Source organism: Diplotaxodon limnothrissa, linkage group LG7 (genome assembly GCF_057381915.1).
Source record: "Diplotaxodon limnothrissa isolate DT_005_m linkage group LG7, D_limnothrissa_male_GT1.1, whole genome shotgun sequence".
NCBI lineage: Eukaryota > Metazoa > Chordata > Actinopteri > Cichliformes > Cichlidae > Diplotaxodon > Diplotaxodon limnothrissa.
Window position 1 is genome coordinate 33,509,648 of NC_140602.1, and position 26,354 is coordinate 33,536,001.

Sequence of the window (26,354 nt, forward strand, 5' to 3'; positions counted from 1 at the left end):
TGGTTGTGTTTAAAGTCCCACGAGATCCCATCAGTTTATCTGGCACTGGTGGTGGATTTTGCTGTGATAAACTGACATTTGGACCAGTCTTCTACTAAATATTGCAGTGTGGAGGCTTCCCATTACATTTCTTCATAGGTTAGTCTACAGCAGGAAATATTAAAGCTAACAGTGTGTTCACGCTAACCTTGTGTTTGGTTGATTTTACTGACAGGTCAGCAGAAGGATGACACGATTGATTTGAGGGACTAAGAACCTTCTACAAATCCTGACCTCTCTGTCCTGCCTTAGACCACATCTTACAATGATGTGTAATGTAATATAATGTAATAACATATAATGAACTATATAACTATAACTGAAACAACCCAAATATAAATGAATAAATAACAGGACATGATAAAGAAGAAAAAATACACAAAATAAGATGATCTTTAATAAAATGATGATTAAAAAAGGCATTTAGGATTTGATTGGCTTGCTCACATTTAAATATTACACAACTAAGCCCAACAGTATGCTCTCAATGTTACACATCCCCACAAACCTGCAGTGAAGGACAATTTGCTCACGCAACATGAAGAATGATAAATAATCTTTGTAGCTTCTAAAGAAATAAAAAGTCTGTCTTTGTTGTCATTCAGCTGGTATCAGACAAAGTCAACACAGGAATGGAGTACCAAAAACATCCTGACCAAAATGTGAAGAACAGCCAGGCAGTCAATGAAGACTATAAACACTCTGGTTATACCAGAGGCCACCTCGCCCCCAGTGGTCACCAACAGACAGAAGAAGACAAAGAGGCTACATTCACCCTGACAAATATTGTTCCTCAAATGGAAAAGTTCAATAATGGCCCCTGGAGTCTACAGGACGAGAAGATGTTAGAAAGGTTTAATGTCTGCATGCCAAAAATGTATGTTATCACTGGAGTCATGCCTTATGAGAAAGATGAACCCAAGATCAATAACAGGGTGACTGTTCCTGAGTACTTTTGGACTGCTTACTGCTGCCCAACGTTCAGTGCCACAGCTAATCACAAGTGCTGCAGTACAGACGGAATCATGGAAAAAAATACCAATGATGGCTATGCTGTCAGGAAGATGTCCCTGAAAACCTGAGAACATCTTGAAACAAAGTGTAAAGATGCCTGAAATTAGTCTCTTTAAAAATAAATGTAAGGAGGACGTCTTTTTCTCATTTGGCTGAACAAAAATCAAATACTTGCCACTGAAATGTGTCAAGATAAATCCCAATAAATGAAATGAAATTCAGTTGTCAATTGTAATGTTTTTATCTTTAAGTTAAAACCGATTACATTTTAGAAACATAACAAGAAATTTTCATCATTAACCCGAACACTATTTGTGCACACAAACGAGAAACTAAAACTAAAATTACATGTCTGAGTCTGACATCGAGTTTCACCAACATCGCACAGCTGAGTTCATAAAAACTTGGCTTTGTTCTGGCAGGGCTGTATTAAATAATCCATTTCTAAATAGGTGCCTATTTCCTTTATTTTCACATAGTATAATATTTTATCATATTTTTCATATTATATTCATACTCAACAAATATTCAAAAGGATAATTTAATGAGATGATGATACTTACATCCATAGATGTCTAAAGGTCATTCCTGTTCAGGAATGAATATAATCTACAACCTGGCTGGCTGTTTGAGGCACGCAGACACAAAATAGTAACTGCTAATCACATCACTGTGCCTGTATGCTTTATTGTTAGCTTTACTGCTCTAACCTTAGCGTACAACACAAAGAAACAGTAAAGAGACCTGAAACAGAAAAATGTAGAAACTATTAAATAGAAACTGTCAGCATGAAAAGTCTGATGTAAAGAAGAAAAAACCTGAAAGACTGAGATTATGCATTACATCAGAGTTTTAAAAAATGTGAAATTGAAAATAAGATGTAAGATTGTTAGTTCATAGTCAGCTGATGAACAAAGCTCTTTTTATGTCTTTATTTCCTTCATGTTGAAATAATCTAAATATTCTACTGTGAAACAGAAGCACTGAACATTTGACATTATGTTGAGTGAAGGATCTTTGTGCAATGAAAAAGCAGTCGAAGATTATTAATGATTGTTAAGCACATGTGTAAGTGTTGGTCACACATGTTCACATGGGATCCTAAGTGGCCAAAAGAACTGATTCATTAAAATGGGCACAAAACAGATCATTTAAAAGTCTCTTGAACCAATTTCTTTTAATCTTTCTTCAAGAAAGGAACAGAACAACAGCAAAAGCTCAGTCCCCCCCAGTGTTTCAGTCTCGACATGGGGACAGCAAGGAGTGATTTTGTGTTATACACCAGGAACATGTGAGTGGTTTGAAGACCATCACAGATTACAAGGGGAAACAGCGTCAGATTGAGGGAGGTAACTGCTTCTCTACCTGATGGAGCTGAACACCTTCTTCACATCACATCCTTACTCCCTGCCTCACTTGATCCGCTCCAGTTTGCCTACATGCCAAACAGATGTACAAACGATGCAATAGAAATTGCACTTCACACTCCCCTCTGCCACCTGGACCAGAAAAACACATATGTGCGGATGCTGTTCATAGACTATAGCTCCGCCTTCAACACCATCATATCATCCAGAATGAAACTCCATGATCTGAACATCAGCTCCTCCCTGTGCAGCTGGATCCTGGACTTCCTGACAGACAGACCTCAGGTGGTTAGGATCGGCAGCATCACCTCATCCACACTCAGCACAGGTGGCCCACAGGGATGTGTGCTCAGCCCTGTTCACCCATGACTGTAAAGCAACACACAGCTCCAACACCATCATCACATTTGCAGATGACACCACCATCATCAGCTGCATTGTGAAGAAGATGTGATGGCATACAGGGCAGAGGTGAGAACCCTGACATCATGGTGCTGCGATAGCAACCTGCTGCTTAACGTCAGCAAAAACAAGGAGCTCATCGTGGATTACAAGAGACTGCAGATAGGAGGCCGCACCCCCATCCACATCGATGGAGCAGAGGTGGAGAGAGTCAGCTGCTTCAGATTCCTGGGCATCAACATCAGCGACCATCTGCGTTGGTCACACAAAAGCAGCAAGACAGCAGCTCTTCGTCTTGCGGCGCCTGAGAAGATTCAGCATGAACTCCAGAATACTTACAAACTTCCACCGATGCACCATTAAAAGTATTCTTACTGGCTGCATCACAACCAGGTATGGCAGATGTAACGCTCTGGACCGCAAAGCTTTGCACAGGGTGGTGAGATCACACCCCCTGTGAGATCCTAGGGCATCACCAGGACTGAACTGCCAGCCATGCAGGATCAATATGGACAGCACTAGCAGACACAGAGACAGTTTCTACTCACAAGCCATCAGGCTTTGGAACTGTTTACATTCTATACACACCATTACACACTCACTACAACTACTGGACTCTACACACTGCCACTTTAAATCACTTTAAATCCTCACTGCACAGGTTTTTGCACAACTGTAAAACCCCCCGAAAAAAACGAAACTGTAAATATTAAACAATTGTCTTAAATTCTCTTAATATTTAATACTTTATGATTTTATTATTATTATTGTTATCTTCTTTAATATAACTGCATACTTCTACATGTTCATGTAAAGCTGAGGAGCACGAGTTTCATTACGGGTAAATGTGGCTACACTGTTTATCTGTACATGACAATAAAACTTTACTGCATTGGCAGTGTTCCTAGTTTGGATTCTCATGACATCACTAAGAAACACAGAATTATGATGCTGGTTACTATTTAACAATAGTGGATTTTTTTTCTCACATTAAAGCTCCTTAGTTTCTCAATTACTGCTTCATATAAAAAAGATTTTATTTAAAAATGCCTTTCAAGACACCCAAGGACACTTAATAATGGAGTACAGAGAACAATAATTTAAAAAACACGAGATAAAATAAACAATCGGTTCACAGTGAATATGCAGCATTGAACAGATGGGTTTTGAGTTGAGATTTAAACTGGGGGAGAGAACCAGTGTTTCTTATATCTGGCGGTAGAGAGTTCCCCAGCCTGGGAGCAGAGCAACTGAAAGCTCTGCTTCCCATGGTGCTGAGGCCAAAACAAGGCACAACAAGTTGGATAGAAGAAGAGGCTCGAAGTGAGCGGGCAGAAGAGGCAGTGCTTAACAGGTCAGGAGGAGCACGCTTATAAAGGGCCTTGAAGGTGAACAGACAGACCTCAGGTGGTTAGAATGGGCAGCATCACCTCATTCACACTCACACTCAGTACAGCTGAACAGAAGAAGCTTGTATACTGTTTGGAATTTCACAGGGAGCCAGTGAAGTCCCTGAAGAGGAGGGGTGCAAAAAAGAAAATGTCTTTTTGTGTTTTTGCAAAGCGCTCAGAGCTGCAATGAAAGTTAAATGCCAAATGAAATCCAGTCAAGGTCAGGGAAATACACCTTTTACACAGTCCAGATGTGATCCACTGCACCGACAGGCCACCACTTTCTTCATGGTTACAACCTTAACACAACAGTTTCTCCTCTGTGGGAGCGAGCACGTTTCAACTTCACATTCATCTAGAGCTCTGAACAGGACTTTAATGCCTTTTGTCAATTCCCCATTGATCAGCTCTGTCTGAGCTATAAATCTTAACATTAAGATGACAAAATTTATTGTCCGACATATTCATCTACTAGGTAATTTTGTTGTTAGCAGAATAAAAACACTGTAGATGTATGCATGTTTAACTCAAATCCACTGTAAAACATAGAGGACTTTATTCCATGGCATAGAACTTTAAAGGCAAAACAAGATTTGATTAATTTATGTATTAAACATGCTTTTGACAGTTTAACACTATCACTACCAAACTCATTAAGACAACTGAGTAATAGATAAAATATTGAAAATATTTACTTTTTTAAATTTTGTTTAGTTTTTCTACTCTTTATTTGAATTCAATTCAATATTATTTATATAGCTCCAAATCACAATAACCACCTCAAGCCTTGCTGTACTGTCAGGTAAAGACCCCAGAGCAGTCCCTCTCAAATAGTGTGGCCCGATGCCGGGGGGCGAGGAAGATTCTTTTTTTGCCGTACTAGAATAAACTGTAATTGCACATCCACTACAGTAGGTGGCAGGGTTTTGTTGTTTTGGGGTTTTTTTTTTGTTGCTCCAAGCATGTGCACGCACAGCACAGAGCAGGAGAAATGAAGTGCAGAAAACAAAGCTTGAAGAAAAAATGAAAAATATTTAACAGTGCCAAAGAGAAAGGAGGAGAGAGACAGAGTTAATGAGACAAACAAAAGTCTCCCGAAAGCTAAAACGGGGAAATATGACCAGTGTATGTAGCGCTTGGCTTCACTGTGACTACATGCACTTTAAATCTTTTCAGTTACAGACTAAAAATACAATATCAATAAAGTTATTCTTTTTTTTGTGTGTAATCTATATTTCTTTTTTGTTTTCTTTAATGTTCATAAAGCTACAATGTTATGCAGAGATGTACTTATAATAACAATTTGATATTTTTTCTGAATGTTGTATTTTTCCTGTTCATTTAAAGTTACTTTTATGATCATTTTTTGGTAGAAATTAACTTATCTTTCACCACAAGAGGGCAGAATTTCACCAGTGAGCATGTTGTGATGTCTGGTTTAAAATGAGGTTGCACCATCTTGTAGTACAAAGTGCTATTAGAAAAAAGCACTGCTCAGCAATACTACAATATTTCTGTTGATATCTTCAACATGATCCACAGACGTTTAGGACAGGAAATGAGAGCATTGATGTGTATGTCAGTTTAATGTTGCAGCCAGAGATGACTGAAGTAAGTTGTGCTGTGTAGTTTTATCCACAGTAACACAACCAGGGGACACAATAATTCAGATAATACAGGAATTTAACTCCATCCCAGGACACCTGGACTGGCTTTATGTGTTGTTCAGGTCCGTCACCATACCAGATTTTCTTGACATGATGAAAAGAATTCACTTTAATTAAATTACTGGATTTTTTTTTATGGATATTAAGGCCGAAACTTGTTCACTGTGTTTACAGATTAAAGCAGTGTGGCTCATGGATTCAGGCTGATGCAGAAATTCATCTCTGTTTAATCAAAATGAAGATCAATCAAGATACCGACATTTCGTAATTAGTTCCTTTAAAAGGAAGTAATTACCAAGTTACTCTAAATATGTTACGAATTATCTCCACTACATAAAAACATACTTGAGAATATCTACAATTTTTTGTTATTCATTAAATCTTTGTTGTTTAAAACTATTTTGGAGCCGTGGGAGCGGCCATGTTTTTCCCACACAATGAATTCTGGGACAATGACATGTATTGGTTGTCATAGGGGCTTTCATTCAGCTAGCCTGTTTTTTATAGTGTAGCAACGGTATTAATTAACTTGCCTAGTGACCTGGTTATGACTTGGTAGACCAGCACTATACCAAAGAACATCTGGATTAAGACATACGACTTCAAAGTTTTGGTGCACTGTGTTGCATGGAGAATCTGTAAAAATAACAATATCATAATTTCACTGTATAATAAAAATTCGAATTCTATTAATGTATTTATCGTGCGGTTATGCGATACCATGGATAGATGCTGCCATAAAATTGAGCTCTTTACAACAAACGCTCTCAGTAGCCGCATAGACACTAGTAGTTTTCCCTCACTCTCGCGTCCTCGTGTGACGGACTGTTTTCATCTTCATCTAAAATAAGTACTGGTTGACTATCTTCATCCTCGCTCTCGGTTTGCTCTGGTTCAAACTGGAAAGGTTGAACAGAAGCCATTTCCAGGGCGCTGCTAACTGTGAACTCGATGCGGTGCAACCGTATGACGTCACTGCCCAAAGTGCATTGAGAAGTAAATAACAATGGTGACCTACTGGTAATTGGTTTTATATAAAATGTGCTTGAAAGGAAAACATTTTGCCGTATTTTAATACCACATATATATTATTAAAAGCACAGTGCATATTTTAGCGCAAACATGTCTTAACAGCCGGGGTACCTTTTAACATATTTTGATCTCCTTCTTCACGCTCACAAAAAGAGGAGGAGGAACTTTCTAACCTTTTTGCGCCTCCTCGGTACCTTTGTGTTAATTGTGTGCTGTTGCTTTAAGAGACAGACTGGTCTGGATTACTTAAGCTAACTTTTCAGATTTCCAGAGAGACAAACTTTTCCAGTTTGACCTGCTTATTATCCTCGCAGAATTAATGAATAAAGCTTTCCTGTGTTCTTCCAACCGACGTCGAGTGTTTGAAACGAGTTGGAGAGGTGAGGGGACAACGAGCTGAGTTACATTTATCATCCCGAAAATGGCGCAGCGAGTAAACCAGGTGAACCGAGACAAACTCAGCTGTTCGATCTGTTTGGATCTCCTGAAGGATCCGGTGACTATTCCCTGTGGACACAGCTACTGTATGAAGTGTATTAAAAGCTACTGGGATGAAGAGGATCAGAAGGAAACCCACAGCTGTCCTCAGTGCAGACAGACCTTCACACCGGTGAGAAACACCGTGATAGCAGATTTAGTGGAGGAAACAAAGAAGACTGGACTCCAAGCTGCTAAAGCTGATCTCTGTCATGCTGAACATGAAGATGTGAGCTGTGATTTCTGCACTGAGACAAAGCTGAAAGCTGTCAAGTCCTGTCTGCAGTGTCTGGTCTCTTACTGTGAGCAGCACCTCCAGCCTCACTATGAAGTAGCAGCATTAAAGAAACACAAGCTGGTGGACCCCTCCCAGAAGCTCCAGGAGATCATGTGCCCTCGCCACAATGAGGTGATGAAGATCTTCTGCCGCACTGATCAGCAGTGTATCTGTTATCTGTGCTCCATGGATGAACATAAAGGCCACGACACAGTTTCAACTGCAGCAGAAATGAGCGAGAAGCAGAGAGAGCTCAAAGAGAGAGAGATGGACATCGAGAGGAAAATTAAAGAGAAAGAGAAAAGCTTGAAGGTCCTGCAGCAGGAGATCTCTGAGCTGAGGAGGAGAAAAGCTGAGCTGGAGCAGCTCTCTCACACAGAGGACCCCACCCAGTTTCTACACAACTACACCTTGCTGTCACGTCTCAGTGAAGCTCCAGACTCAGCCAGCATCAATATTCATCCTGAGAGCTACACCGAGGATGTGGCAGCAGCTGTGTCAGAGACCAGAGAGAAACTGCAGGACAATGTTGAATGGACCATAACTGCTGTGAAAGAAACTCAGGGGGATGTTTCACTGTCAGAGACAGAGCCCAAGACCAGAGCTGAATTCCTAAAATATAAATGTGAAATCACATTTAACCCAAACACAGCACACCAGCGTGTTGTGCTTGGGCCTGGCTTAAAAGCAAAATATACTCAGACAATCAGGCGCTATGATCACACTGACAGATTCACTGACTGGCCTCAGGTGTTGAGCAGAGAGAGTTTCACAGGACCTTGTTACTGGGAGGTGGAGTGGAGCGGGGACGATGTCTTTATAGCATTAGCTGACAGCAGTGTAAGCAGATCAGGAAGAGAGAGTGCTTTTGGAAACAATAACAGTTCATGGGCGCTGGAGTGTTTCAGTGGCGGTTATACATTCAGAAATTCAGGCAGAAGCACTTTCATTAAAGGTCCACAGTCCTCAAGAATTGGAGTGTTCCTGAATCATTTTAATCATTACACTTATCTGTCCTTCTACAGCGTCTCTGAAAGCACTCGAACCATGACTCTCCTCCACAGAGTCCAGACTAGGTGCCCACTCCTGGTTGGGCTCGGTGTATACGGCGGTAGCGCTGAAATCTGTGAGATTTTAAGTTAAAAATGATAAAAGTCATAAAATCGTTATCTTATGCAACAAAAAGTAAAGAAGCTCCATAAATCAAGATACTCACTTGAAGGTAAAATGTCTTTGTTTTATACTTTTTATTATAAGAAGTGGCCTAGGAAAAACAGACAAGTGATTGTTCATCAGTTCATTGTTAGAAGATAGCACAGACATTTTATACAATAAAAACTCAGTTTTTATTGAAATCTTCATTTCTCTAAAGATAATAAATATTATTTTTAAATCTTTTCTTGATTTGTGACAGACTTCTGATATTGTTTGCAATAACTGACTAAATAGAAACTGAAAATTTATCTTTCTGATTGTGTCAAGTTTTTGGGTTTATTTTCACAATTTATTTATCAGAATGTTTATTAAACAAAACAATGATATTTCATGGAAATATTCAATTCATTTCTATATTGTATGTGTAACAGATTTGATTGTAAAACATCTCAAAATTAAAACTTAATGTCATGTGACGCCATAACAGCTTCTTGTCTGCTGATGTTTTTATTGGGAATATTTCATCCATGGAGAGTAAGGTAAAGTGCTTCAAAACAGTGTTTTAGTTTAAATAACTTTTATTTGATTGTCTCGTATGGCCAGTGTTTTATTGTCTAGCAAATCGTTAACAAAGGCAGTGTTTCTAAAACATCTAGAAATTTATGAGACGTATTTATCATATAATCCAGTAAATGAGAGAAAATGACCAGGACCTTTGGAGCGTGTTTTTCTTTCCTACCTGATACAGTGTTTGCTGATTTTACTCAAAATTATTTAGTTTCCAGTTTCAATCAAGTTTTTTCCATTTGTCCAGCGCTGTGCTGGAACCATGCTTCAGAGATTTTGGTCCAGATTGGCATGATGGTGTCACAGAGTTGTTTCAGATTTGTCAGCTGCACAACTCTGATGTGAATCTCCCTTTTACCACATCATAAAGGTCTGAGATCTGGTGCCTGTGGAGGCCATGTGAGTGCAGTCAGTTCAATGCCATGTTTGAGAAACTAGTTTGAGTTTTTTTGACATGGCGCGTTATCTTGGTGGAAGCAATCATCAAACGGTGGGTGCAGTGTGGCCATACTGGGATGGAGATGGGCAGCAACAATACTCAGGTAGGCTGTGATATTTAAATGATGCTCAGTTCATAAAAAAATGTGCCAAGAAAATATTTCCCACACCATCACCTGCAGCCAGAGCTGTGGATACAAGGCAGGATGGATAATAATGGATTGGATTTATATAGCGCTTTTCAAGGCACCCAAAGCGCTTTACAATACCACTATTCATTCACTCTCACATTCACACACTGGTGGAGGCTGCCCTGGGGCAGACTGACAGAAGCAAGGCTGCCATATCGCACCATCCAGAGGGGCCGATAGGGTAAAGGGTAGGGTAAAGTGCCTTGCCCAAGGTAACAACGACCAGGACAAAGAGCCCGGGGATCAAACCGGCGACCTTCCGGTTACAGATGCGCTGTTCAGTTTCAGTGAGCCTGTGTGAACGGTAGTTTCCTGTTCTTAGCTGACAGCATCATTCTCTGCAAATCCTGGAAAACCCTATGAGATCAAATCAGCTCGTCTGGAACCAACAGACATGTTCAAAGTCACTTCAAACACCTTTCATCCCCATTCTGATGCTCGGTTTGAGTTTCAGGAGGCTTCCTTGACTATGTCTAGATGCCTAAATACATTGAGTTGCTGCCATGTGGTAGATATTTGCATTAATGAGCAGTTGATCAGGTGTGCCTAAAAAAGTTGTAGGTGAGTGTACATACACTAGGAAATCTTTAACTTGTTTACAGATTAAGTTGCATTATTAGCAGGGCTTTAAAAATAAACTGGATAATGCTGAAGTCTGCCAGATTAAATGATATACACAATACACTAAAAATAAATAATAATGTTAAGCAACCAAAACCTTTCATGTATCAAAACATGGAAAGTCAGTCAGTCAGTCAGTGTGTTTCTATCCAGTCTCAACGGGCAGTAATATTGTAATCTGTAATGTCTGATTCTGAGCTTTTCCTTTGGAGTTAAAAATCCAAATCAGTGTTTGTCTGTGTGATCTGGATTTATTTATCACTAAAACTGTCCCACACTTAACCAAGAGCTGACACTGGAGGGTGACTGGCCTGAGTTTGGGTGTCACACAGGGGCAAGCAAGTATAGATATTACAAAACAAACAGAACTTTTAGAAAGCAATTGTCTCGCAGTCCGTTAGACATTAACGTCTCACCAAATTAACAAATACCAGAACTAAGGATCTTTTCTCTATTTTTATTTTATTTTATTTTTTCACATCCACTTTTGAATTGAATTGAAATTTTTATTTCAGTCAACAACAACAACAGATTATAATTTTACATAAAAGTACTCAAACAGTAACCGAAAAAGGAATAGGCTGAAGCCTTATGGCTTATACTTATCCTATCCCTTACCCCCATAGAAATAATCAAATCCTTAACCAAGAAAATAAATAGCATTGATAAATAAGTTGTATAACAGTTTGAAAAGAAATCAATGATAAATCAAGAAATTAAATCAACACAAAAAAAATTTAACAAACCAAATTTCTATAACCTTGTATAATACTAATCTTTAAAATCTTTTAGTTAACTGTTATTTCCTTGTCTCTTACTGCCATGTTGTACCGGAGCAAACACACATCATTCCAGCTTTAGATCAGCATCAGGAACAACAGCGAGCTCCTGCAGTCAGAGGTCGTGGGACGAACACATTTATGTAACTTCATGCTATAAACTCTCATCTTCTTCAGCTTGGCTGCCACAAGCCCAAACAGATTTAGCCTCATTAAAGTAACGACGAAACAACTGTATTGTCTGCAAGCATGAATCACAGGTCCTCACAGACTGATGAGTCACTGTATCAAACAAGCACACTCATGTCCTACAACTCCTTGTCTCACAGTGAACCCACTTTTCGTGCCCTGCTCCTGTCACTCGATAAACAGACCTTTTTAAAATTATTTACAATAATTTATAGGAAAATAATATAAATGTCAGACACTGTCCACGACCTAAAGGTTGAAGTCAGGTGTGTTAGTCTGTATTTCACAGAATGATGTAAAATAAGCAATCAGTGAAGTTTGACTTCTTCAACTTTGTCAAACCTCTTATTTTGTCTTTATTTGAAGCAGCTGTATAAAGCCATGATGTCAATGAAGCAGTCATATGCAAGCTGGTATGTTGTATAATGGTGACAGTTTTAGTTCCCACACTGGGTTCACATCTCCAGACTGCAGCAGATTGACGAGATACCAAAAGAGCAGGAAAGCTGAAGAAGAGGTGAGCATCGAACATACCACAGAGAGGTGACACAGTTTAAAAACGGAGTTTACACGATCAACATTTAAATGTATAATGTCAACATCAATGTTTTGTTTTTTTGTTTTTTCATGTGTGTGAAAGCTTACAGTCAGGGTTGGTGTGGTTAAAGCTCCTGTTTTCTCTTTTCTTTTCCCTTCAAACCTGAACCACTTCCAGCAGGTGGCAGCACCTCCCTGATCCTGATGCCAAGGAGGCCTCTTCCTGTTAAAAAGGAATTCTTCCTTTTCCTGTTAACATTATAGTCTGAGCATTGGAGGTCTCTCTCTAATAGTTTTGGGGTCTTTGCCATTGAGATGGCAGTTGTTGTTAACTGGTTTGAATGAATTATTCCTCAGCTCTGTATTCCCTTCATACACATGGGTTTAGGTTGAGGCAATCACAATATTCTGCTTGATATTTGAACGCAGACTAACGAATATAGGAGCTGCATTCAAAGAACTCCACAGCTGCTCAGCCTGTGTGGGGCAGAAGTGTGTGCTGTGAAAGTGGCTTTGTTCTGAAGAAGGGGGGGGGACTTCAAAATCAGGTTTTGGAAGACAACTTCAGGAAAGGCTGGTGGAGAGGCATTTTATCTCCAACCTTTTTAATAATTGGAGGATGTGACAATGGCTGTGGCTACTGCCAAAGTACATAACACAGGAAATCCCTTATGAGAGATTGGCAGAGATGCCACCCACAGGGACTGAACCAGACATGTTGCACACATGCAGAGTCAGTCGAGCTGGTTCAAGTATTTGTAAAAACTTTACGCTGGAATTAAAAACAACATGGTTTTCTTTCCTCATGAGAAACAGAAGGTTACACCAACTAAACCAGCAATACACTTACCTGGTAAGTGTTGTCTGGCTGATATTGTATGGTAAGTCTTACCATACAATATCAGCCAGACAACATAATAACACAGGAGTTACCAGGAGACGGAGCGTTGTTGGAAAGATTCACTTAGTATCTTAAATCTTAACCTCCGCCCACTAAATCAGGGCCTCATTGGGATCACAGCGCAGCCAATCAGAAACAGACTGTACTCACAGACCCGAGTGTATGAATCAAATGTGGATGTGTTAATAGTGAAAAACATTCTAAGCACCAAGGAAAACGCATGTGGATCAAGCTGAGCGGATCAGACAGGAGCAGCCGAACACAAAGAACATAAAGCCCTGCTGAGCCTGATTCTACATGCACTGAAAGAGTCAGGAGACAAGAGAGGCTGCATTCATTTATTTATTTCAACGTTCAAGGTCAACAAAACTGTAAGTGCTTCAGGAAGAGTTAGTCAAGTTCCACTGTCAAACGTCATCATACTGTACAGTGAGGTTTAGTGCCACAGCATTGATATACATGTACAAAAGCAAATAACAAACAGTCTTAGAATATAAAACATGAATCTAATGCAATGAAGTTTTTCCCCACACACATTTAGTATGGCCGGGTGTTTTGGCATTCTGGTATGACTACAATCTTATTTATTTATTTTAAATTTAAAAAAAAAAAAAAAAAAAAGGTTCATGATACCCAGCTAACATCAACTATCTGCAGTCCAAGAAGCTGGAGTTGGAGTTTCTCATCCTGATTTCAGGACCAGAATCTGTCAGGACAAACAGATGTATGACATTTCAGGAAAAAAAAAAAAAGCACCAAAATGTGCGCTGCTTTTCGGTCTGGTTACTACCGTTTATGTCAGAACCGGTGCAATACCATACCCATCCCTATTTAGCAGTGATCGAACTTTCAAAATAAGAGCACAGAGATCATGAAGTCATGGAGTGTGAACTTGTCTCAGATGGATAAAAAACTAAAACAAAAGAGAAATCAAAAATGAGCTGCCAAATATACTGTGGGAACCACTAATAAACCTGCAAACTAAAGTGTGTGAGTGGGGAACACTGAAATACATGAATAAAGTACATTAAGATAAAATTAAGCAGTGTATTAAATAGTTGTAGTAGTTTTTAAAAGAATTTAAAGTATTTTAAAGACGGTATTTCTATTTTCTATTTTCTTCAGTACAGCTGAAGAACAGATAGAAAAGATTTGTGGGTTTCCTGCCTTCCCGTGCAGACTCTTTCTTCTACTGAAGAAATACATTTGTTCCCCATGCTGACAGATAAACTCTGTTTAACATTTAGATCTACCTTCAAACATGACTGTGGAGGTGGTGTGAACATGTAACTCAGTGGGTCTGGGGAGGCACGAGTTTCGTTTAAGAAAGGACTCTGAACGTCCTGCCGTCGAGGGGTGACACCATTAGCCGTGCTGAGCCCGGGGAGTGGAGGGGGCGCCACTTGTTCCTCCAGAGCACCGTGAAGAATCTGGACACGAAAAGGATGCACGCCACGACCAACAGCACAACTGCAGAGAGAAAACAAGCAGGGCAGCTAGTGGTTAGGTCGGCCAAGGCTGGACATTAAATTAACTGAACTCCTCTCTGCCTCTGTTCACTGAATAAACTGATGATTCTTGTGACACAAGTTTATTAGTGTGAATGCTTGAAAAGCATTCACAGTATTGTTCTTCTAATCTTTATTCTATTTTATTAGTGTGAATGCTTGAAAAGCATTCACAGTATTGTTGTTGTAATCTTTATTATTAGTGTGAATGCTTGAAAAGCATTCACAGTATTGTTCTTCTAATCTTTATTGTGTGGATGCTTTAAGCATCCACACTATTGAGTTCCTGTTTCTCTTTATTCTTTATACTTTATTCTAGTTGCTTCCGTACACTTTTCGCCGTTTAACTACTTCCACAATTTTTGTGCTATTTTCACCGTTCAAACTTTAAACTATTCAGCTATTTTTGCTAATTCCTGCTACGATTTTTGCTATTTTTAACTATTATACTTTTTAAAATATTAAGCTTTTTTCCTTTAATTTGTCCCATTGAAATGAATGGGAAACTTCTGCAATTCTGCTAAATTTTGCCTGTTTTTGAAACTTAACTACTTCCTCATATTTTCACCTAGAACAACCATTCAAATTTTAAAATGTTCACAAATTATTTGGCTATTCAGGTATGATTCAGCTTTTTCAAATCTTTTACTGTTTTACTTTTATGCCTCTTAAAGTTTTGAGTTGCAAAATTGTGATTTTTCACAAAATACATGTGTTGTTATGGTTGCTATGCTCTTGGCTTCCAGTGTGCCACTGAAGGTTTTGCAATTTTCACTTCATGTCCGAACAACTTCCTGCTACTTGCTCAATTTTCACTCAACTTCCACAAATTATACATCAAAATGTAGGTATTTTTGCTGGCTTTCAGAAAATGTCACCATCATTGTTGTGGGATTTATAGAATTTTTGCAAATCTCCTCAGACTAACACAAGTTCAGAAAACTCTCCATATAAAGTGAATGGAGAGCTTGTTCAAAATCACCGCTGGATTTCTGTAATGAGAGGCATATTCGAATCGTCATATCTCCTTAACGAAGCAAAGTTAAGACATGAGGCTTGTCCCCGAATATCTTCAGACACCCCTGACGCTCACAATTCAAGAATTTCTTTCTCACCTATTACCGTTCTGAAATGAGTTGGACTTGTTTGAGGGTAGGAAATTCGTCCTTCGCTCAGATTTCTTCAGATTTCAAACTGTGGAAATGAACCACTTTTTTCTCTCGTCATAACTTTTTGTTGGATTTCCACAGAGACCTGAAAATTTCCATGATTGTTCACCAAAGCCTGCTGTCTCTTACGGTGAAAGAATGATATCGATACTCCAAATAGATTTCGAGTTAGAAAGCGTTGTTTGAGGGCAAGTCAAGGCAGTTTTTGCTTCGCTCTACTCAGTTATGGTGCATTACAAGTCAAATATCTTTAATAATTCATATTTTAATGATAAATTGTAAACACTGGAAGATTCCCCCATCTCTTCTGAACAAAACGGTGTAAGAATGACCGCTCTAGCCCCTACGGTTTGGAAATTATGGTCATTTGTTTGAGGGGAGTCCTCACTATGAGAAATAGGCTGCAATAATCCTGTGCCTCTCTGTGCTGCGTGTGTAAAAAGAGGCACATGTTTTGGCGGGAAAAAGTACACAGGCTCTCTGATTGGTGGATTCAAATTCAGCAGCTCCCAGGCTGACCTAGAAACTTACTTCTCTCTCCCTGTGCATTTTTTTGCTGATTTTTTCATTTAACAAGTATATTTGAGGGACCCTCAGCATGTTCAGCATTTTTTCAGCTGTCCATTTTGCTTTTCCAATTTTTCTGTTTAACTTATTACTATTGTGCTAAATAATACTATTTCTGCTATTTTATAAGATTTGTGCCTAATATAGTATTTCTGCTAAATTACAATATTTCTGCTTTTTATACTATTTGTGCTAAAACATAGTATTTCTACTAAATGTAGTATTTATGCTTAATCATACTATTTCTGCTTTTTATGGGATTTGTGCCTAATATAGTATTTCTGCTTTTTATAGGATTTTTGCTCAAACATAGTATTTCTACTAAATGTAGTGTTTATGCTTAATCATCCTATTTCTGCTTTTTATAGGATTTGTGCTTAATATAGTATTTCTGCTAAATTATAGTATTTCTGCTTTTTATAGTATTTGTGCTAAAACATAGTATTTCTACTAAATGTAGTATTTATGCTTAATCATAGTATTTCTATATATTTCTGCCAGGTCCCCAGGCAGCCAATCCTCTGTGAGGACTGAGAAATTCAAATTTTCAAATCAGGGCCTGCACGGCTTCCCAGCCAATCATATATGTGTCCTGAGGCATTCAAATTTGCATATTGGGGCCTTCATGGCTTCTAAGCCAGCCAATCATATCTGAGGGCTGAGGAATTCAAATCCACAAATCAGGGCCTGCACGGCTTCCCAGCCAGCCAATCATATATGTGGTCTCAGGCATTCATATTTGCATATTGGGGAATTCGTGGCTTCTAAGTCAACAAGTCATCCATGTCATATATCTCTAAAAATTCACATTTTAATGATAAATTGTTAACACTGGAAGATTCCCCCATCTCTTCTGAACAAAACGGTGTAAGAATGACCGCTCTAGCCCCTACGGTTAGGAAATTATGGTCATTTGTTTGAGGGGAGTCCTCACTATGAGAAATAGGCTGCAATAATCCTGTGCCTCTCTGTGCTGCGTGTGTAAAAAGAGGCACATGTTTTGGCGGGAAAAAGTACACAGGCTCTCTGATTGGTGGATTCAAATTCAGCAGCTCCCAGGCTGACCTAGAAACTTACTTCTCTCTCCCTGTGCATTTTTTTGCTGATTTTTTCATTTAGCAAGTATATTTGAGGGACCCTCAGCATGTTCAGCATTTTTTCAGCTGTCCATTTTGCTTTTCCAATTTTTCTGTTTAACTTATTACTATTGTGCTAAATAATACTATTTCTGCTATTTTATAAGATTTGTGCCTAATATAGTATTTCTGCTAAATTACAATATTTCTGCTTTTTATACTATTTGTGCTAAAACATAGTATTTCTACTAAATGTAGTATTTATGCTTAATCATACTATTTCTGCTTTTTATGGGATTTGTGCCTAATATAGTATTTCTGCTTTTTATAGGATTTTTGCTCAAACATAGTATTTCTACTAAATGTAGTGTTTATGCTTAATCATCCTATTTCTGCTTTTTATAGGATTTGTGCTTAATATAGTATTTCTGCTAAATTATAGTATTTCTGCTTTTTATAGTATTTGTGCTAAAACATAGTATTTCTACTAAATGTAGTATTTATGCTTAATCATAGTATTTCTATATATTTCTGCCAGGTCCCCAGGCAGCCAATCCTCTGTGAGGACTGAGAAATTCAAATTTTCAAATCAGGGCCTGCACGGCTTCCCAGCCAATCATATATGTGTCCTGAGGCATTCAAATTTGCATATTGGGGCCTTCATGGCTTCTAAGCCAGCCAATCATATCTGAGGGCTGAGGAATTCAAATCCACAAATCAGGGCCTGCACGGCTTCCCAGCCAGCCAATCATATATGTGGTCTCAGGCATTCATATTTGCATATTGGGGAATTCGTGGCTTCTAAGTCAACAAGTCATCCATGTCATATATCTCTAAAAATTCACATTTTAATGATAAATTGTTAACACTGGAAGATTCCCCCATCTCTTCTGAACAAAACAGTGTAAGAATGACCGCTCTAGCCCCTACGGTTAGGAAATTATGGTCATTTGTTTGAGGGGAGTCCTCACTATGAGAAATAGGCTGCAATAATCCTGTGCCTCTCTGTGCTGCTGCGTGTGTAAAAAGATGCACCTGTTTTGGCGGAAAAACGTAAACAGCCACTCTGATTGGTGGATTTAAATTCGGCAGCTCTCTCCCTGTGTGTGTGTGTGTGTGTGTGTGTGTGTGTGTGTGTGTGTGTGTGTGTGTGTGTGTGTGTGTGTGTGTTTAGTGGGAGAGAGAGGACCCTGCCCTTATTTGGCAGCATGTCATTGTAGGATTTAAATTGAATATAGTTAGACTGGTTGACTGGATTAGAGCCTGTGTTTGTGTGTCCCTCTGTGCATTTGTGTTTCAATATGCCTCCATATTTGTAATTTTGTAAGTTATTACTATTCTGCTAAATCATAGTATTTCTGGTACTTTTCGGTACTTGTGCTAAATACAGTATTTCTGCTAAATCATACTATTTCTGCTTTTCATAAGATTTGTGCATAATATAGTATTTCTGCTAAATTATAGTATTTCTGCTTTTTATACTATTTGTGCCTAATATAGTATTTCTGCTTTTTATAGGATTTGTGCCTAATATAGTATTTCTGCTTTTTATAGGATTTGTACCTAATATAGTATTTCTGCTTTTTATACTATTTGTTCTAAATTATAGTATTTCTGCTTTTCATAGGATTTGTGCTTAATATAGTATTTCTGCTAAATTATAGTTTTTCTTCTTTTTATAGTATTTGTGCTAAAACATAGTATTTCTACTAAATGTAGTATTTATGCTTAATAATAGTATTTCTATATATTTCTGCCAGGTCCCCAGGCAGCCAATCCTCTGTGAGGACTGAGACATTAGACTGCAAAAATCCTGTGCCTCTCTGTGCTGCTGCGTGTGTAAACAGATGCACCTGTTTTGGTGGGGAAAAGTGCACAGCCTCTCTGATTGGTGGATTCAAATTCACCAACTCCCAGGCTGACCTAGAAACTTACTTCTCTCTCCCTGTGTGTGTGTGTGTGTGTGTGTGTGTGTGTGTGTGTGTGTGTGTGTGTGTGTGTGTGTGTGACAGAGAGAGAGAGAGAGAGAAAGGCTTTTAATGGGATGATCTCATTCTAAGATTTAAATTCAATATATTTAGACTGGTTGACTGAATTGGATCTTGTGTGTGGGTCTCTCTGTGCATGTGTGTTTCCTCATGTGTACATATTTCTGATTGTGTGGCTGTAATAAATTTTTTTGCAGATTTTTGTCATTTAACAAGTATATTTGAGGGACCCTCAGCATGTTCAGCATTTTTTCAGCTGTCCATTTTGCTTTTCCAATTTTTCTGTTTAACTTATTACTATTGTGCTTAATATACTATTTCTGCTATTTTATAAGATTTGTGCTTAATATACTATTTCTGCTTTTATAGGATTTGTGCTTAATATAGTATTTCTGCTAAATGTAGTATTTATGCTTAATCATACTATTTCTGCTTTTCATAGTATTTGTGCTTAATATAGTATTTCTGCTAAATTTAGTATTTCTGATTAATTATAGTTTTTCTACTAAATCATAGTACAGTATTTCTGCTTTTTATGGGATTTGTGCTAAAACAAAGTATTTCTACTAAATGTAGTATTTGTGCTTAATCATACCATTTCTGCTTTTTATAGGATTTGTGCTTAATATAGTATTTCTGCTAAATTATAGTATTTCTGCCAAATTATAATATTTGTGCTAAAACATAGTCTCAATTTAAAATTACAATATTCATAGTTCATCACAGTGTCTCTGGTAAATCACAATATTTCTGCTCTGTTGTACTATTTTTCTAAATCATAGTGTTTCTGTAATGTTTAAGTATTTTTGGCTAAATATATTCTTTCTGTTATCTTATACTATTTCTCCTAAATTCTTGTATTTTTGAGAAGTTATCATGTTTCTGGTAAGTTACAATATTTCTGCTAAATTCTGCTATGCTATTGTATTTCTGCCAAGTATTATGTTTCCTCTAAGATATTGCAGTTCTGCTAAGTTATTCCATTTTAGCAAACTTCTTTTGCTTCTGCAAAGTTTTTACAATTTCTGCAACTTTTCAGCTTTTTCAGCTACTTTTTGCATACAGCTTCAGCTTTAAGCATCCACACTGCATTTTCGCAGGAAATGCAAATTTTTCTAGTTATTAGTGTGAATGCTTGAAAAGCATTCACAGTATTGTTCTTCTAATCTTTATTATTATTATATTTTATTATTTTTCCGTACGTTTTTTGAAAGCCTACTCCTTCAAAACCGTTCAACTTAGAAAAACCATTCAAACACCGTTAGATTCCTATTCTTTTGGACAACATTGCTTCTATTTTTCTCATTTTTAACATTTATATTTTTAATTTTATTCAACTTTTTTCAACAAAAATTTATAATGTATTTCAATGGGGAGACCCTTCAAATTCTCATTCAACTTCCTCCTCTTTAAACTGTATCTACTTCCACATACATTGACATAGAGCCACCATTCAAACTTTAAAACGAAGACAAGACATTCAACTATTCAACTTGTATTTATCTTTTCAATATCTATTATACTTTTTCTTCAGTTCCAGTTTAAGTTTCATGATGTTTTTTCACCCGTTTCAAAGTTTATAATGGGTGTGTATGGGACGGAATGTTGGGGCTAGAGTGAGACAGCTCAACTGCTAGAGTGAGAGGAGCAAAAAAATTAATCTTAAAATCTTTTTTAAAACTGCTGCTGTGTCCGCAGCGTTTGCTCTACAGGTATGATTTTACCCTCAAAACGTAGCCATCGCTGTCCTCTTTCATCCAATGTGTTTACTATTGTCCTAGGTGTTATGGTTCTTTCGTAAATGTCACCAATGCACAGCCTCCTCCCTCCAACTCTTCCATAGACTCTAACGTTAAAATGGCTCAGAAGGTTCGTTTGAAAATCAGAAGAGCATGGTGTCTTTCCACTGTCACCACGTCCATATAATAAACTCCACAGGCATGAAAACTGAGAATTCAGTAGACTAGACATTGCTGTCACTCACGGTGAAAGAATTTTGTCAATACGACTTTTACTTTTCATTTGGGAACGATTTGTTTCGGCCTGACTTTTCTGTTCATTTTAAGCAGCAAAAGTGAGGCGCATGTCTGTGTACGTGTGTATGGAGCCATTGGGTGCGGTCACTATAGCAACCAGGCTCACACCTGCCTGCTTAACGAGCTCTGCCTGCCACTGTACCAAGATTCATCTTAAGCACTTCTCTTTCAACTGCTGCTGTGTCCACAGTGTTACAGCCATCATTTTACCCTCAAATTGTCGCCATTATTGTTCTCTTTCCAAAACCGTATCTTTCAAAGCTCAGGCATTTAAACTTTTTAAACTGTGTGGATCAAAGTGGAGGGATCACATTTGAGTCATTCAGTGATTCAAAGAATATGACCTTTTAATATTCATTCAGATGTTTTCTTTTTTGTTTTTAGTCTAAATTACTTTTCTCATTTCTTAGATTTTTCTCATTTACATTTAAAACATTTTCAGCTATTTTCCAACTTCTTCTGTGTGGTTTTCAGCTTTTAGCAGTTCAGCACTTTTTTTTTCCGGGTACAAATTTCTGTATTTTTCATCTCATTCAACATTTTTAACTTAGAATTCAGCAATTAATTCATTTCAGTGCATACATTCAGATTCAAGCATTCACACTGCAGTTTCTTCAGAAAATGCACTTTCTAGTTAGTGTGAATGCTTGAAAAGCATTCACAGTATTGTTCTTCTAATCTTTATTATTATATTTTCTTATTCCGTACGTTTTTTGAAAGCCTACTCCTTCAAAACCGTTCAACTTAGAAAAACCATTCAAACATCGTTAGATTCCTATTATTTTGGACATGACTGCTTCTATTTTTCTCATTTTTAACATTTATATTTTTAATTTTATTCAACTTTATTCAACAAAAATTTCCCATGTATTTCAATGGGGAGACCCTTCAAATTCTCATTCAACTTACTCATTTTTAAACTCTTACTACTTCCACATACATTGACATAGAGCCACCATTCAAACTTTAAAACGAAGACAAGACATTCAACTATTCAACTTGTATTTATCTTTTCAATATCTATTATACTTTTTCTTCAGTTCCAGTTTAAGTTTCATGATGTTTTTTCACCCGTTTCAGAGTTTATAATGGGTGTGTATGGGACGGAATGTTGGGGCTAGAGTGAGGCAGCTCAACTGCTAGAGTGAGAGGAGCAAAAAAATTAATCTTAAAATCTTTTTTAAAACTGCTGCTGTGTCCGCAGCGTTTGCTCTACAGGTATGATTTTACCCTCAAAACGTAGCCATGGCTGTCCTCTTTCATCCAATGTGTTTACTATTGTACTAGGTGTTATGGTTTTTTCATAAATGTCACCAATGCACAGCCTCCTCCCTCCAACTCTTCCATAGACTCTAATGTTAAAATGGCTCAGAAGGTTCGTTTGAAAATCAGAAGAGCATGGTGTCTTTCCACTGTCACCACGTCCATATAATAAACTCCACAGACATGAAAACTGAGAATTAGGTAGACTAGAAGCTGCTGTCGCTCACGGTGAAAGAATTTTGTCAATACGACTTTTACTTTTCATTTGGGAACGATTTGTTTCGGCCTGACTTTTCTGTTCATTTTAAGCAGCAAAAGTGAGGTGCATGTCTGTGTCCGTGTGTATGGAGCCATTGGGTGCGGTCACTATAGCAACCAGGCTCACACCTGCCTGCTTAACGAGCTCTCTCTCTCACTCTGCCAAGATTCATCTTAAACACTTCTCTTTCAACTGCTGCTGTGTCCACAGTGTTAAAGCCATCATTTTACCCTCAAAACGTCGCCATCGTTGTTCTTTTTCCAACATCTTGTCTTTCAAAGCTCAGGCATTTAAACTTTTTAAACTGTGTGGATCAAAGTGGAGGGATCACATTTGAGTCATTCAGTGATTCAAAGAATATGACCTTTTAATATTCATTCAGATGTTTTCTGACTCTAAATTGTGTTTTCTCATTTCTTAGGGTTTTCTAATTTACATTTAAAACATTTTCAGTTTTTTTCCAACTCCTTCTTCTGTGTAACCTTCAGCTTTTAGCAGTTCAGCACCTTTGTTTTCAGGTTAAATTCGGGGTTTTTTTTTGGTTTTTTTTAATCTCATTCAATATTTTTAACTCAAAATTCAGCAATTAATTCATTTCAGTGCATACATTCAGATTCAAGCATTCACACTGCAGTTTCTTCAGAAAATGCACTTTCTAGTTATTAGTGTGAATGCTTGAAAAGCATTCACAGTATTGTTCTTCTAATCTTTATTCTATTTTATTCTTCCGTACGTTTTTTGAAAGCCTACTCCTTCAAAACCGTTCAACTTAGAAAAACCATTCAAACATCGTTAGATTCCTATTATTTTGGACATGACTGCTTCTATTTTTCTCATTTTTAACATTTATATTTTTAATTTTATTCAACTTTATTCAACAAAAATTTCCCATGTATTTCAATGGGGAGACCCTTCAAATTCTCATTCAACTTACTCATTTTTAAACTCTTACTACTTCCACATACATTGACATAGAGCCACCATTCAAACTTTAAAACGAAGACAAGACATTCAACTATTCAACTTGTATTTATCTTTTCAATATCTATTATACTTTTTCTTCAGTTCCAGTTTAAGTTTCATGATGTTTTTTCACCCGTTTCAAAATTTATAATGGGTGTGTATGGGACGGAATGTTGGGGCTAGAGTGAGACAGCTCAACTGCTAGAGTGAGAGGAGCAAAAAAATTAATCTTAAAATCTTTTTTAAAACTGCTGCTGTGTCCGCAGCGTTTGCTCTACAGGTATGATTTTACCCTCAAAACGTAGCCATGGCTGTCCTCTTTCATCCAATGTGTTTACTATTGTACTAGGTGTTATGGTTCTTTCATAAATGTCACCAATGCACAGCCTCCTCCCTCCAACTCTTCCATAGACTCTAATGTTAAAATGGCTCAGAAGGTTCGTTTGAAAATCAGAAGAGCATGGTGTCTTTACACTGTCACCACGTCCATATAATAAACTCCACAGGCATGAAAACTGAGAATTCAGTAGACTAGAAGCTGCTGTCGCTCACGGTGAAAGAATTTCGTCAATACGACTTGTACTTTTCATATGGGAACAATTTGTTTCGGCCTGACTTTTCTGTTCATTTTAAGCAGCAAAAGTGAGGTGCATGTCTGTGTCGTGTGTATGGAGCCATTGGGTGCAGTCACTATAGCAACCAGGCTCACACCTGCCTGCTTAACGAGCTCTCTCTCACTCTGCCAAGGTTAAACCTAAAAATGTTAGATTGTAGTAAGATTAACTTTTTCAATAGTACAATAAGACAGATTTGACAGGGTTTTGCCACAGATTAATAGTTTTTCAGTAGTTAGTATATGCCAACTAAGTAGAGCATTGTGATTGGCACAAAGGTTTTTCAGATCTGGGCAGTTGGAGTCAGTTGATGACTTCAAAATCATCCTTTCTGACTGGATAATTAAAGCTCTCAGCATCTATCGGTCTTTAGTTAATTTTCCCACCTTTTAACTAACGTTTAACTAATCTAATCTCATTTAATGTCTTTGTTTATAGTCTGTATAGTTTATCTCCCCACGAATACACTCAAAGTAGTCTTAAAATAAAACCCACAAAACAGTTCAAGATTTAATACTTTTTATTTGCTCATTTAATGCCAGTTGCCCTGTTTTTCTGTATGTCACTCATTCGCTTATACTTGGGCAAAAAGGACCAATTTGTACACTAGTATAGTGTATTTTTTCCCTCTATCTCTCTATGTCTGTCACACACAGAGACCAACACACAGACATGTATATGCTCATTATTGCTGTTCAAACTGATGGTCAAATTTCCAAGCACCACCTGAACGCCTCATCTGTTTTTAACCTATCACTGGACCAACTGTCGTCATTCCGCTTTGCTCTCTGCTGTGGTAAGTACAGTACACTCAGTACTGCAGTGTTTTATTTTTATGATGGAAAAAATACATGTTTGACATTTAAACTCACATATCAAGTCCAACAGAGTTAAAAACAATTCAAAGAAGAAAGAAAGAAAAAAGAATAACCTTCGCTATCATTTATATACGTTTATTACGTTTTGCTGTTAGCAGCAGTGCTAACGCTAGCTTCAATGCTAATGCTAGCAACAATGCTAACGCTAGCTATAGTGCTAACACTAGCCTTAGCAGTTGTTAACTGACAAAAATAATATTCCTGTGATATTTCTTGCCGGTCAGTGAGACAAAAGTAAGAAATTAGCTTTATTATTGCCATTGTGGCTCAGTTTTAACAGTAAGAGTGCTAGCGCTAGCAGCATTGCTAGCGCTAGCTGCAATGCTAATGCTAGCTGCAATGCTAACGCTAGCTGCAATGCTAACGCTAGCTGCATTGCTAACACTAACTGAAGTGCTAATGCTAGCCGGAATGCTAGCGCTAGCAGCAATGCTAAGGCTAGTAACAGTCTAACAGTAGCCTTACATAAGTGGCAATACTTCAGTTAACTAGTTTGAATTGTAAAATGACTGCTGTATCAGTTGGTGTGCTATATTACTCTATAATTACCCTGCTGACTAGAAGTTCAGTGTATCATGTCGTGTGGGCTTTGTATTTCTGTTAGTCTGATAACACTGTACAGACAACTAACGTATTATTTCTCGTTTCTTTCAGGAACCTGACTGACACTGTGCTTTGCCTGGTAGGTGTGCACATACCGTAAGAGAAGTAGACCAAAATAAAAAAATAATATGACTAATATAAGCTGTAAAGTGATGGGTTCAAACTTTGTGCTAGACCTTTTAAACACAATTTTATAATAAATACACATAAGTGCAGCTTAACAATTGGGCTAAAATATTTTTTTCGTACATTTTTGTAGTCACACTACATGTGATTAATTAATGATTCACTCAATCATATTTGTATTTAAAAATATTATTGCTGAATTTAATTAAATATTTATTCTTTTAAAAAGTGCCCAATTATGCAACTTTTTGCACATGGCA

At 37.7% G+C, this 26,354-nt stretch overlaps 2 protein-coding genes and 1 pseudogene across 2 annotated transcripts in view; 2 read left to right on the top strand and 1 right to left on the bottom strand.

Moving 5' to 3' along the window:
• The first annotated feature begins 671 nt into the window (after positions 1-671).
• LOC146628625 (endonuclease domain-containing 1 protein-like) lies at positions 672-1,209 on the top strand (annotated as a pseudogene).
• Positions 1,210-7,333: 6,124 nt separating this feature from the next.
• On the top strand, positions 7,334-8,809 carry LOC146628626 (tripartite motif-containing protein 16-like). The gene has a single exon (XM_085357062.1). The coding sequence runs from the start codon at positions 7,334-7,336 to the stop codon at positions 8,807-8,809; it is 1,476 nt and encodes a 491-aa protein (XP_085213188.1).
• Positions 8,810-13,374: 4,565 nt separating this feature from the next.
• Positions 13,375-26,354, bottom strand: part of LOC146628627 (uncharacterized) — a 71,722-nt gene continuing 58,742 nt past the window's right edge. Inside the window, exon 7 of the mRNA XM_085359622.1 lies at positions 13,375-14,514. Within this exon, the coding sequence (XP_085215748.1) occupies positions 14,366-14,514 (149 nt within the window). The 3' untranslated portion in view covers positions 13,375-14,365. The remainder of the gene's footprint in view (positions 14,515-26,354) is intronic.